Source organism: Miniopterus schreibersii (assembly GCF_964146895.1).
Source record: "Miniopterus schreibersii genome assembly, chromosome: 1".
Lineage (NCBI taxonomy): Eukaryota > Metazoa > Chordata > Mammalia > Chiroptera > Miniopteridae > Miniopterus > Miniopterus schreibersii.
In genome coordinates, this window is record NC_138101.1 from 162101854 (window position 1) to 162114410 (window position 12557).

The 12557-nt window shown below is 48.9% G+C and overlaps 1 protein-coding gene across 2 annotated transcripts in view; it reads right to left on the reverse strand.

The window, feature by feature from the left end:
• Positions 1-12557, reverse strand: part of MEGF11 (multiple EGF like domains 11) — a 330575-nt gene that overhangs the window by 169281 nt on the left and 148737 nt on the right. For both annotated transcript variants that reach the window (XM_081155271.1, XM_081155272.1), the window contains exon 5: positions 2805-2897. In XM_081155271.1, coding sequence (XP_081011397.1) covers positions 2805-2897 — 93 coding nt within the window. The remainder of the gene's footprint in view (positions 1-2804; positions 2898-12557) is intronic.

Below are 12557 nucleotides of genomic sequence, written 5' to 3' on the forward strand. Positions count from 1 at the left end.
AGGACCTGGGTTTTGCTTGACTGATAGTCCCAGTTTTACCATTTCTAGCTGTGTGTCTGCTGAAGGTTGTTTAACCTCTCTGTGCTTCAACTTTCTTATCTGTAAAAGAGGGTTAATAATAATCCCTATACCATAGAGTTGTTGTGAAGACTAAATGAGAAGAGAAAGTGCCTAGTGCAGAGCAAAATTCAATAAATAGTACCTATTTTTATTATTCTCCCATATAAGCCTGAAGCTGTGTGGTCAAAAACCAGATGGGGAAGGCAGTTCAGGCCCTCGCATGTGAGAAACAAGGAAGCTTGGAGAATAAAAACTTGGGGGAGGGAAGTGATCACTGTCTTCTAATATTTGAAAGGTTGATCCATGAAAAAGGACTCTAGTATCTTCTATATGGCCTCATTGGCTATTATCAACTGCTCTGAGATGACCACCTTTCCATACATAGTCTGTGGTCTTGTCCACTGAGCTTCTTGGAAGAAATTCCAGATATGGCAAGGAGGGTCATGGCTGCCCTGACCTTTATCATGAGTGAGAACCAACTGGTAGAAGCTAGAGGTTGATTTCCACTCAAGAGAAGGGAAAACTTTCCAATAGTTAGAATGTGCTTCCATGGGAGGCAGTGAGATCCTTGCTAACAGGTCGGATTCAAGTAGAAGTTGGAAAGCTCATGGCAGGACATCTCAACATTCAATGCTCTGAATGATTTTGAGAGTGAGAGTCTATGAATTCCTTTCATTCAATGTAGCTGTCCCTCAAAACAGGGTTGGAACGCATCTTTTAGGACTTCCTGTGGGAGTACTTTTAGTATTTTTAGTAGTACATGCCTTTGAGTAGACCCAAGGGTGGTGGCTCTTCAACCCATGAGGGTGGATTTATTGAGGAAACAGCTGTGGGTTGCTCAGTACCAAATCTGGTAACTGACTTGGGGGTGGAGAAATTAGGGAGCCTGGTTTTGTAATATAAAGTAACAAGGCTGCTTCCCTACGTGCTTGATAAACTCACTCCAGAGGCAAGATTTACTCTTCACTGCCTAGTCCTGTTCATCTAGTGCTGCCTTCATTCCAGCTCTTTCCCCAAACTGGAAACCCTGAGAGACAAAGAGCACGTCTGAAAGACCCTCCATGGCCCGCCCCCTGCCCAGCACAGTCCAGCACATCACGAGCATGGAGCACACTGGCACTGATTGGTGATTTATATGCACTCAGGGGCCCCCGGGACTCAAGCTGTATTTCAGCCTCTAACAGGCTGCCCTTGACATTATAATCCGGCAGCAGCAAGCAGACCTGTCCCAGCAGAGCTCAACTAATCCAAGTTAGATAGTTCATCATCAAAAATTCATTGTAAGCAAAACTACATGAAACAGAACACGATCGGGGGGGGGGGGAGATCTCAGGCATTTCAACCAACATGTTTCCTGTAGTTCATGGGAAGACTGGCTGAGCACATTTCTCTTACTTGTGCGTCCCTCAGATTTACTCTTCATTGTCTGGAGTCGTCCCTGGCCCTGTGTCTCAGCGTGGCACACCTCAAAACAGTGAAACTCATGGGGGGAGGGAGCTACCACAGCCACCAACACATTGGACAGAGTCTCTTGAACCCGACCAGATCTTGGATTACCTGATCCAAGATAACCACCCAGGCTTGAGACAAAAACACATCCAATAGTCTTGCTTCGGTTGGCATGTTCTCATGCACTGGGCAAATAGGATAGCTCCAGGTAAGGCCTTTGGAAAAAGGACCATAACTAGATGTTTCCACCCCAGCAGAGAGAGACTGAAAAAGGGCAAAAGCACCACATTGGGCCATTGTGGACCCAACTGTCCCTCTCTAAGTTTTCATCACCATTGCAGTCACTATGGGACAGTGGCTCCCAAAGATGGGTCAATAATGGGGGCTAGACCCCTAATGGATCAGCTTAGCTATGTTATCTACTAAGGTTACAATAAAAAAGAATCTCTATCCCAGTTCAAAGCAGGAAGAAAATGGGCTTCAAGACTATTCAAGGCCTCTTTGAAAAGCAAATAAGACCATGTCTTAATCAATCATTGATTGCAAGGCATACCAATAGAAAAGGGGTCATCAGCAAGTATTTAGGAGAAATGAGCCAGAGGGAAAGGATTTGCCTTCATCTGAGCTCTTGGCAGAGAACTCCCTGAGCAGCTATCAAGAATACCTCGTCCTCTCAATGGCCAGCACCACAGTAAAGACTATGCCCGGGCCACTGTGTGTGACTTGATCAGTCCCAAGAGCATCTGCCTCACTCTGTACTTACCAGGAAGCCCACCCATAGAAATGTAGGAACACAGTGACTTGCCCTTACAAGTGTCCCATTCTACCTTAGGGACACAGAGGCATCCCGGTGTCCCCAGACTCATGAATCAGTCCCCTGAGCCTCATGAGCACCCACAAAACTAAGCCTTTGGACTAGCAAAGCAAGGGACTAGGTCTTGACTACAGTGACTTTCTGGGTCTGCATCCTTGGGTGGCATCTCAGTTTCACTTCAGCCCTCGAAGACCATATCTAGAGGTGTTTCATCAAAAGTCAGAGTTGACAGATGACACTACAACCCTCTTCCCCCATAACACACATGCCCCTCCAGGCCTCCACAAACCATTATCCTCACACACCCCTGCCCTCCCCGCCAAGTACCATCATGTACCAAACTGCAGGTATGCCTCTTCCCTGACACCCATGCTCGCCTAAGCAGCATCAGCCCAACACAAAGAATTCAGCATGTACGCAGCACGGACCCTCCTGAGCCAGACCCAGGGGACAACATAACCCCCAAAGACCCCAGACTCACCGCTGGAGCAGTCGGGTCCTCCCCAGCCGGGCTCACAGTGGCAGGTGTCCGGGGAAACACAGCGGCCGTGCACACACTCCTCCGTACACAGGGCTACAGGGGTCCGGGAGAAAGGGAGGAAAACAGGAACAGACAATGAAAACCAACCATCTGGTCAAGGAGCATAAACCACTTTATAATGCATCCCTGAGGCCCAGGGGTGTGCAGAACGCATCACTGGCTTTGGAGAAAAATCAAGCTACCCAGACCTCAGCTATTTAATTAACTCCAAAATGCATCCCACAAGAGGGTGCTTCATCCCAGCCTCGTTTCCTAAAATGAAACCCAAGCCTGAGAAATGGCAGCATTGGTGGCTTTTCAGGAATATTTCCTCCAAGGCTTAACACTTGGAGACCTTCCTCAAAGCCCAACCCCTAAATCCGCACTCTTGCTCTTTTGCCATCCACTCAGGAAATGCCCTGTCACGTCCATCAACTGCTTTCTCTAATTTATTTCTGCAAAGGCCCTGAAATTTATCAGGTTGCCTGAAAAGAATAGGTTCTTCTCCCGTTTCCCCCACCTTTCTACCCTCCTCCCCAAACGTCCCTATTTTGAGGCTCTCAAATGTCAGCAAATCTGCAAAGTACACAAATGCTGAGGAAAAGGCAACAGCTAATTATAAGAAAGTAATTAAGAAAGACATCCACGATGATGATAATTGTAATTAGAAGGCGCCTGGCAATTTCTTATCATGCAGTCAAAGGCTACAGCCTCCTGACTTGGGAGGCAACAGCGGAGAAGTTTCCATCAACTGCTCCAGCACTAAGGCTTATTGGCAGTCGTTTGAGGAAGGGAGAGATTCTGGCTCTCTTCCTCTGACATCCACATTTTCTCAAGGTCATCTTTGCTCCTGAGAGATCTTCCCCACCACAGATCTAGTCCATCAGTGAAGAAAACCCCCATTGCCACCCCCACCAATTTTGTAAGCTTGGGAAGTCAGCGGCTACCACTAACCCTGTAAATTTCTTAGGAGGGAGCTAGATGAAACACATTCTCTCTGCCTGGCCCTGGCCTGGGGCAGCAGGTGTCCCCTGATGGTGGAGGCTGCCCCTGACCTCCAAACACCCACCCCACTTACACATCCACTGCCTAGCCTGAAAGCCCACCAAGAGGTTAGACAACAAAGCCCATTTTATGGTTGGTGCGGGGTCCTCTGGCCCCTCCCAGACACAGATGCTGACCCTGAAACTGTTGCCTAAGCCTGGCCAGGCCCCAGGCAATGCAGACCCAGAAGAGCCATTTCAGATGCCCCACTGGTGAGAGGTCTGCAGTCAGCCTGTCCTCTGCAAGCCCGGGATGTGGTGCATCTAGGGAGAGCCCTGGCACTTGAGTCCTCATTTGTACAAGTGGCTTTTGGGGAGAGTTCTGGTTTGTGATGAAGACTTCCATAGCCCCTCACTTGGAGGTCCAGGCCCTACCAGCTAACTCACTTCTTGCTGGGGAACTAGGCTGGCCCCTGGCCCCAGTGACTAGCTCCTCTTTGAACCACTATGAGCTGCTCACCCGGCTGCTAATAAGACCCAGCTGGTCATGCCTTCTGCCCTGGCTCCCAGTGCTCCCTCCAGACTTTCCAAACAAGATCAAATGGATCAATGTTCCCAGTATACGCTGGACACCAGGTGTCCAGCCCCATCCCTGGCTGGATCTAGCCAGCTCCCAGCTCTGGCCTTAGTTGTGCCCGCTTCCCTCCATCTCACACCCCCATAGGCTGAGGTCCCAGCATGCTCCACAGCTGGGCCCATCTGCCTTCCAGCAGACCCTTTCCATCAGCCTATCAGATTATCTCATGACACCTCCACCTGCCTTCTGACCAGAGGGCAACTCCTTGATTCCTGGGGGTTCTGTCAGGGGCAGAAAGGCCAGGCAGTGACCTGTGAACCTGCCAAGTATCAGAGAAAATCATGTCCAATTCCTTCACTTTACACATGGAGAAACTGAGGTCCAAGTGCCCTGGACCTTATGGACAGTATGTGGTTCTTGGCTGGGGAGGAAGGAGCTTGGGGATGAGGCTACTGGAGACAGAGGCCTCTGAAGGTAGAGGGAGGTGAGAGGTGCCCAAGACCATAGGGCCTTCACATGTCACCCAGGAAGGATGTTGTCCCCTGCCCAGGTGGCTCAGGGGCTGGAGGAGCCAGTCCAGAGGGTACAACATAAGGGCTCTGTGGTTGACCCCCAGGTGGGTGAGAGCTGGAGAGAAGACAGAGGAGCACCTACAGGGAAGGGCTGGGCAGCGGGCTCAGAGCAGTTCAACGGGGGGCGAGGGGAGAATGAAGACTACCAGCATCCCGCCAACCCTTGCCTTTCTCTGACCCTTCTGACCCTAGAGACCTGCCCACTGACCCACTTCCAGCATCCTCCCCCTAGCTGGAAGGGAAGGGCCCTCAGGTGCACCGAGCAGGCGCCACACTGCCTTTTCCCTTGGTCCCTCCCCAGCTCAGCCCTGAATCCAGCACACTGGCTCCCTGTGACCTTATACACAGAGGACAGTCATCCCACAAGCCCTTGGCCTGACTCCCTATGGTCCCTCCAGACCTCATTAAACCCCTCTCCTCCTCCCCCTGGTATTATGCCTGGGCTATTTGTTTGTCAAAACCTCAATCCATTCATATTTCATAGGTGTTGTTTAGACAGTGTTGTTTGAGGCATGAAATATTGGTAGTAAATACCCAAGGCTCAGATGGCCATATTTGGCATTTGGGCCACTGTGTGTTGTGTGTACCTGGGGAGGGAATGGGACGGGGGTGCTGAGGGAGAGTCTCCTGAGGAAGGACAGATGGAGGGGAGACCCAGACCCTCCCTGGGGCTGGGGTGGTTGACTCCTACTCTAGGACACTGGTGCTGCCCAGCAGGGCAGCCCCTCTACTGAGGGCAGAGGTTTACACAGCACTTGCTCCTAGAGCATTCTCTCTGACCCCAGTCCCCCACACACACACCAGTTGACACCCCAGGAGGGGCTGGGTTAGGGTTCTGTCACCCTGACCTCCCTCTTCTCTGGCTTCTGTAACTCAAAACAGGTGCATTTTGTTGAGTCCCTCTTTGCCCTACTCCACGGCCATATGCTGTTGGCTACAGGGAATTAGAGGCTGACTCTCACAGGCTGTGTGACTGAGGGCCAGGCCCTCTCCTGGCCCCACTGAGAAATTTGAACCACTGCTCTCGTAGCTTCCCGCCACCTATGGTCCTGCCTTGGTCCTGCTTCCAACATCCCAGGTGCCAGAGGCATTTTTAGTGAGAAGCAGCTCAGTGCCATGGTAAGAGCATGGACTGCACCCAAAAAGCCAGTCTGGACCCAGTGATGCTACTTAGTAGCTCTAGACCCTGGGCCAATTACTACCTCCCTGTGTCAGTCTCCATCTGTTCAGTGGGGGACAGTGACAGGACAGGCCTCAGGTGCTGTGTGAGGATGAAATGAGTTGACAAAGGACCCAGAGCAGTGCCTGAGGTATATATAGTAACTGCTGTATGAGTCTTGCCATTATTATCTGTAGGGTGTCCTCAACCTGGGGGAGGGCCCTTGCAATGCCTGAGCCTCTTTTATCCTTCATGTGCACACTATCTCCCTCCTCTCGCCTTTCACTGAGGTTCCCGATACATGGAGTGGGCTGTAGGGACCTGCTGACAGACCACTGTTGGGGACAGTGTGCTGGAGGGCAGCTCTTCCTCCACCCCTGGTGGAGAGACCAGGGTAGTAGACGACCGAAGTTACAGTTACAATTATAAGACAATAAGCAAGTCTTTAACCTTCCATGTCTCAGTTTCTTCATCTGTAGAATGGGGACAATACTACAGTCACACACTGCATAATAACATTTCAGTCAGTGACAGACTGCATATGCGACAGTCGTCCCATAAGATTATACGGTGAAGGGTTTAGCAGAAACTTTAGCCAACTTCGACAAGCTTCTTTAAAAGTTTGAAAACATGGCCCCCAGCACCAAAAGGATTTCATTAGGAGAGAGAAATGTTCATCGGATATTATCTGCTTACAAGCAAATTTAGGATTAAAAAAAAGATAAAAAGCAAACCACCATGGACATGTTTCTGAAATGAGAGACACTGCCCCAAGAAGAGCCTTAGGCAGGTCCTTTACAACGTGTTCCAGAAGAAGGCACTGTTATCACAGGACATGACAGCTCCATGCATGTTACTGCTCCTTCCTTTAGGACAAGATGTGGAGGCTGAAGAGAGTGATATTGATGATCCCAACCCTGTGTAGACCTAGGCTCATGTGTGCTTTTGAGCCTTAGTCTTTAACAAAAAAGTTTTAAAAGTAAAAAAATAAATAATTTTTTTAAGTAGAAAAAAACCTTATAAAGATATAAAGAAATAAAATACTTTGTACAGCTGTATAATGTGTTTGTGTTTTAAGCTGTTATTACAAAAGAGTGGAAAAGTTAAAAAAAAATTCAAGTTTATAAAGTAAAAAAGTTACAGTTAGCTAAGGTCAATTTATTATTGAAGAAAGAAAAATATTTTTTATAGCTTTAGTGTAGCCTAAGTGTACAGTGTTTATAAACTCTGCAGTAGTGCATAGCAATGTCCTGGGCCTTAACACTCACTCACCACTCACCCACTGACTCACCCAGAGCAACTTCCAGTCCTGCAAGCTCCATTCATGACAAGTCCCCTGTACAGGTGTATCATTTTTTATTTTTTATGCTGTATTTTTACTGTACCTTTTCTATGTTTAAGTATATTTAGATACATAAATGCCATTGTGTTATAATTGCCTGCAATATTCATCAGAGTAACACGGTATACAGGCTTGCAGCCTAGGAGCAATAGGCTATACCATATAGCCTAGGTATATAGTAGGCCATGCCATCTAGGTTTGTGTAAGTGCACTCTGTGATGTTTGCACAACAATGAAATTGTCTAATGATACATTTCTCAGAACATATGCCCATTGTTAAGCGACATATGACTTTACCTACATCATGGGTTGTTGCAAAGATTTAATGAAATAATGCATGTAAAGTGTTTGGACCAGTGCCTGGCACACAGTAGTGCTCAATAAGCATGAGCTACTATTATTATTTCTCCCCTTTCCCCCTCATTCTCACTATGGGGCCTGAACTTGATGTCTAAGACTGTTACAGCTGCCACCACTTACCTCAGCTACCATTTCTGAGCACCTACTATGTGCCAGGCCTTGGAGCTTTCCCACATGCTACCTCAATCTCTGTCATAGGCCATCCCAGGACGCCTTGAGGGAGTTAGCTGTGTCAGCACCTGTCTCTCCTTTGCAGTCCTCCAGCCGCTGGGGGACAGAGGCTGCTTCCTACTTGGACTTTTTAAGCCCTCATGCTTCCTGGTACAAAGTAGGTGCTCACTACTTATGGGTCACAAGGAGAGAGCCACCTGCACCAGGAGACAGCACCAAAACACATGCAAGGAGGGTATGGTTGTCTTCCCCGAGCTCAGCTTCAGAACTCAGTCACAGGGAAGTCACAGAGCTCTGGGCCTGCCCCTTGGCTCAGGCTGCTTCTGGCTTGTGGAACCAGGGTGCCTGGGGGACTTGAGGGATTGTGGTGCGGGTGCAGCAGAACAAGCTCAGTCATGGTGTGAAGAGACCTGGGTTCGCGTCGACCAGCATCGAGCTCCATGATATTCAAGCAACTCCCTTTCCTCTCTGAGCCCTGAGACTTTGCTAAAAATCCAGATTAAACAAGATGAGGTCAGAAGTCCCACTCAGCTAAGAATCACTGTGGGCTGTCATCCCGCCTACCCCTCCAGGAAATGCCTGGATTGCTGCCATTTCTCTAGTTCTACTTCCTGTCCCCCAAGCACCATCCCCTTTCTATAGCCTACTCTTGACGTCACTGGGACTCCTGGTTTCTGTCCTCCATTCCTTTGGAAATGGCAACTGGATTAGGAGCCAGGAGAACCGAGTGTGGATTCAGGCTCTGTACTCTCTGACATACGACTCTGGGCAGGGGGCTTCCTTCTCTCTTGACTATAAAACAAGGGCTTTGGAACACATCGCCCCTAAGACTCCTTTGACTGCTGCCACCTTTGATGCTTCTAGGGCTGCTCTGGCTCCACCACATCACCTTACAGCAGCTGGAGGCTTGAAATGCTTTTGCTGGGCTCCCCAGCCTAGGTCCCGAGTCACCAAGGCCAGGCATAGCCTCCATGACCCATCGCCACCGAGAAGCTAAGAGGGCTCAGGCACCCTAGTTTGCATGGACAGTGAAATATTTTCCCACTAGAACCCCCCAGTCCACATGAGGTTCCCCTGAGTGGCCAAACCCACAGAAGCCCCTTCTTCCTCTGAATCCTACGGTCCTCTCTGGGGGACTGCCCATTTGGGGGGACACAGCACACTTGGTCTCCTGCCACATCCCCCTTTAGCATGGGGTCACCTAGTCTCTTCAACTAGACTGGGAGCTCCTTGAGGTTAAATCCAGAATCTTCGACGTCCCCAATCTCCTTTTGAGCTATGACTTACAGATACTCCACATGAGTCTGTTGGTGATTCCTCTGAGTACCTATGCTTTGACAAGCCAGGGGAGAAGGGTCAGGATGCAGAGGGCGTGGACTCGTGACCTGTGAGGGTCAAGTAAAGGGTGGGACTTGGGGGATGCTGTGTAGTCTGAAGAAAGATGTATTGGATGGGGGCAGGTCACAGTCAGCTGACAGGCTGAAAGGCTGCTAAAGCGAAGTGGAAGCCACTCTGTCCCACACAGAATAGGGACCCAGGCATGTACATGACAAAGGGGCTGATTTCAGTAAAACTGAAAGCAAGGCTTTCTAACACCTGAGCGGGTTCAGCAGTTCCAAGGGCTGATTCTATAGGCAGGGAGCAACCCATCACTGGGAACACTCAAGCGGAGCACAGAGGAACTACAAATGCTGGAGGGCAGAGGGCAGAGAGCAGAGGGCAGCAGACAAACCGCAACTCAGGCCAAATCCCCTGGCTGTCTATTTCTATAAATAAGTCCTGTTGGAGCACAGCGACGCCCATTCCTTTACATAATGTGCATGGCTGCTTTCGCACTATTAGGATAGAGCTGAGTTGTTGCCACGGAGACTGCTGGTCAGCAAAGCCTAAAATATTTACTATCTGATGCTTTATGGAGCCTCCTGCTCTAGAGGCTTCTGGGTTTGATGAAAAATTGGGCTATGGGACATTTAAGATCCCTTCTCCCCTTCTACTCATCTATCACTCACTACCCATTATGATCAGAAGCTCAAAGGGTGCGTAGGAAATCCCAAGGATGTCGGCCTTTCTAAAGTGGTCCACCTGAAGGGTCAGGGGCCATCAAGCCGGGGGGCATAACCTTCAGCAGCCACAAATGCTCACTTGGCACTTTATTTTAGTCCTCTCTTTCCCCAGGGGGCTGGGGACAAGAAATATGGATGATTTAATGACGGAGTGTGTTACAACTGATGGTCTTGTTTGATAGACACTAGTAAAGAAAAAGACCGAATGATACGTCTTTCTCTTTGCTCGGCACTGAGAGGCCATTGCCCCACTTCATCCTTGAGGAAGGTATATTACTATTCCACTTACAGTGAGGAATCTACACCACAGGAAGGGCTAAATAACTGCAAATTAGCATAGCGGCCAAGAGCTTGTGCTAGCCCCATGTTTTCATGATTGCCCCCCCATCCCCAACCAGGAGCTATTTAAAACATTTTTTGCCTTAATCACCCCTCCCATGAAATTCTACTACTGCAGATACACTGTAGATCTGTGTATGTACTGTGTGTATATCTGTGCTTTATGTATAAACAGACTAAGAACCAATTTTTACCCCTTAAGAATATATGTGCTGAATTTTCTCCATTTGCTCCCCCAGGTCACTCCCTACCCTTCTCCACCCTTATCTGTGCCCAGAGAGGGGGATCTCCATGGACTGCACTATCAGGCTTCCTTGCCCTCTGGCTTCTGGATGGGTTTGGCCAATGGCAAATACCAGCAGGAGATGGGAGGCTGGGTCATGGGTTGGTGGTGATGGTCCTCTCCCCTATAGCTCAAGGTTGGGGTGGGTGAGTGGGCCCAGGCATAGAGTGGCTCTCCTTGGCTGGTAGCCCTAAATGCTGCAGCATCTCGTATTGGTTTCCTCTTATCCCTCCCATGTCCTAATATGTAATTGATTTATTAAACTCTCCTCAGTAAACACACCATATGCTGCTTCTTGCTGGGATCCTAACTGATTCAGTGGCCAAGATGAGAACTTAACCCACATATGTGTGATGCTACAAGGCCTGCTCTTAACCATGTGTCCCACAATCACCTGACCACCGGTTGAGATAAGTTCCAGCGTCAGATCTGTCACCAACTTGTCACTTCTTCTGGGTCTCAGTTTCTTTGTGTGTGAAATGAAGGGGTTGAACAACCTAATCCAAGTGTTCCTTCCCGCTCTAGGAGTCTAGGGCTCTGCTTCAGTGTCTTTAAAATGGGGACAATGGTCCTCTATCTCATAAATCACTACCTCACTGATTCAAGCCAAGTTTGAGAAGAATCCATTCCACAAATGCAGGCACAGTGCTTGGCATGGGAACAAATGTGCTCTGAGGTACGGATGCAAAGCCAGAGTGTCAGTCCTGGGACAGGGGTGAGCCTGTGTTAGCAACCCAGGACTCAATACGAGGATATTGGCATTGAGCAAAGAGACCAGGTCAGACTTGGGGTCTCCTTTGCAAACCACTGGTCCTTCCCTGAGCAAGGCACCCAGTCTGCTATCCCCTGTTCGTGGTAAGCTCTCAGTCCTCAATCTTATTAGCATTCCACCCAAGATGACCCACAAATCCCTGAGGTGCTTGTGGTACTATATTTTGCCTGGTGGTTTGCAAATGGTCTTACTAGTTAATGGAACTATAAAAATTACATGAAAAGGTCAAGATAAATAAAGGCAACTTCCATGTTCCCGGGCCAACTAGCCTGATACCAAGTTAGGACAAAAGAAGGCTTGGGAGCCAGGGAAAGGAGCTGTGGCCTCCCAGAATTCCACAGCATATGGCTCTGGAGTTTCCTCTGAACCCAGTTTCCCCAGAGCTCCAAGGCACATTGATCAGTCCTCCATTAGCATTCTTGGCAAGAACCTCAGACCAGGCTGTCATTCGATTCTGCTTGGAAATAAAATGACCTACATCTAAGTGGACCCAAGTGCCAAATCCAAAGTGACACACTTAGCACAAGTGATTCTGCCATGCCCAAGGTCGCACAGAATGTGGGTGGGGGTATGTGGGTGTATGTGTTGTCTACGTCAGGGAGTCACCAAGTGGAATTCTGAAACAATTCATCAGATGTATATCACTTATTCCTTTATAACTGCCAACCCTGAGTCCTCTCCACAGCCAGGACAAGCCAAGACGGCTGGCCTTTCCTCTCAGCACATCTAGAGCTGGCTTTTAATTGCTGTGGTCATATCTGGCTCCAAAACATGAATAGTCAATTTTTTTTTTTTTTTTTAAAGAAGCATTTCACCTGCAGGGCTGAGAAGATGGAAGGATATTAAGAGCCAAACACTCTCTTGGTCTGGGGCCTGCAGGTTCCCCTTCTTTCTAATGAGGGGTCCTGGGAAGGCTCATACAGGACTCTGGGATTGGTTAGTCAGGGCTATGCACCCTACCTTACCTACTGAGCTGGCCCACAGCCACTCACGATAATCTACAATTTGGTGGTACCCTTGCTGAGTTTCATGCCTTGACAGTCCAGCATTATCTAAAAGCCTGGGTCCCTATTCTGCCACTTATTAGCTGCAC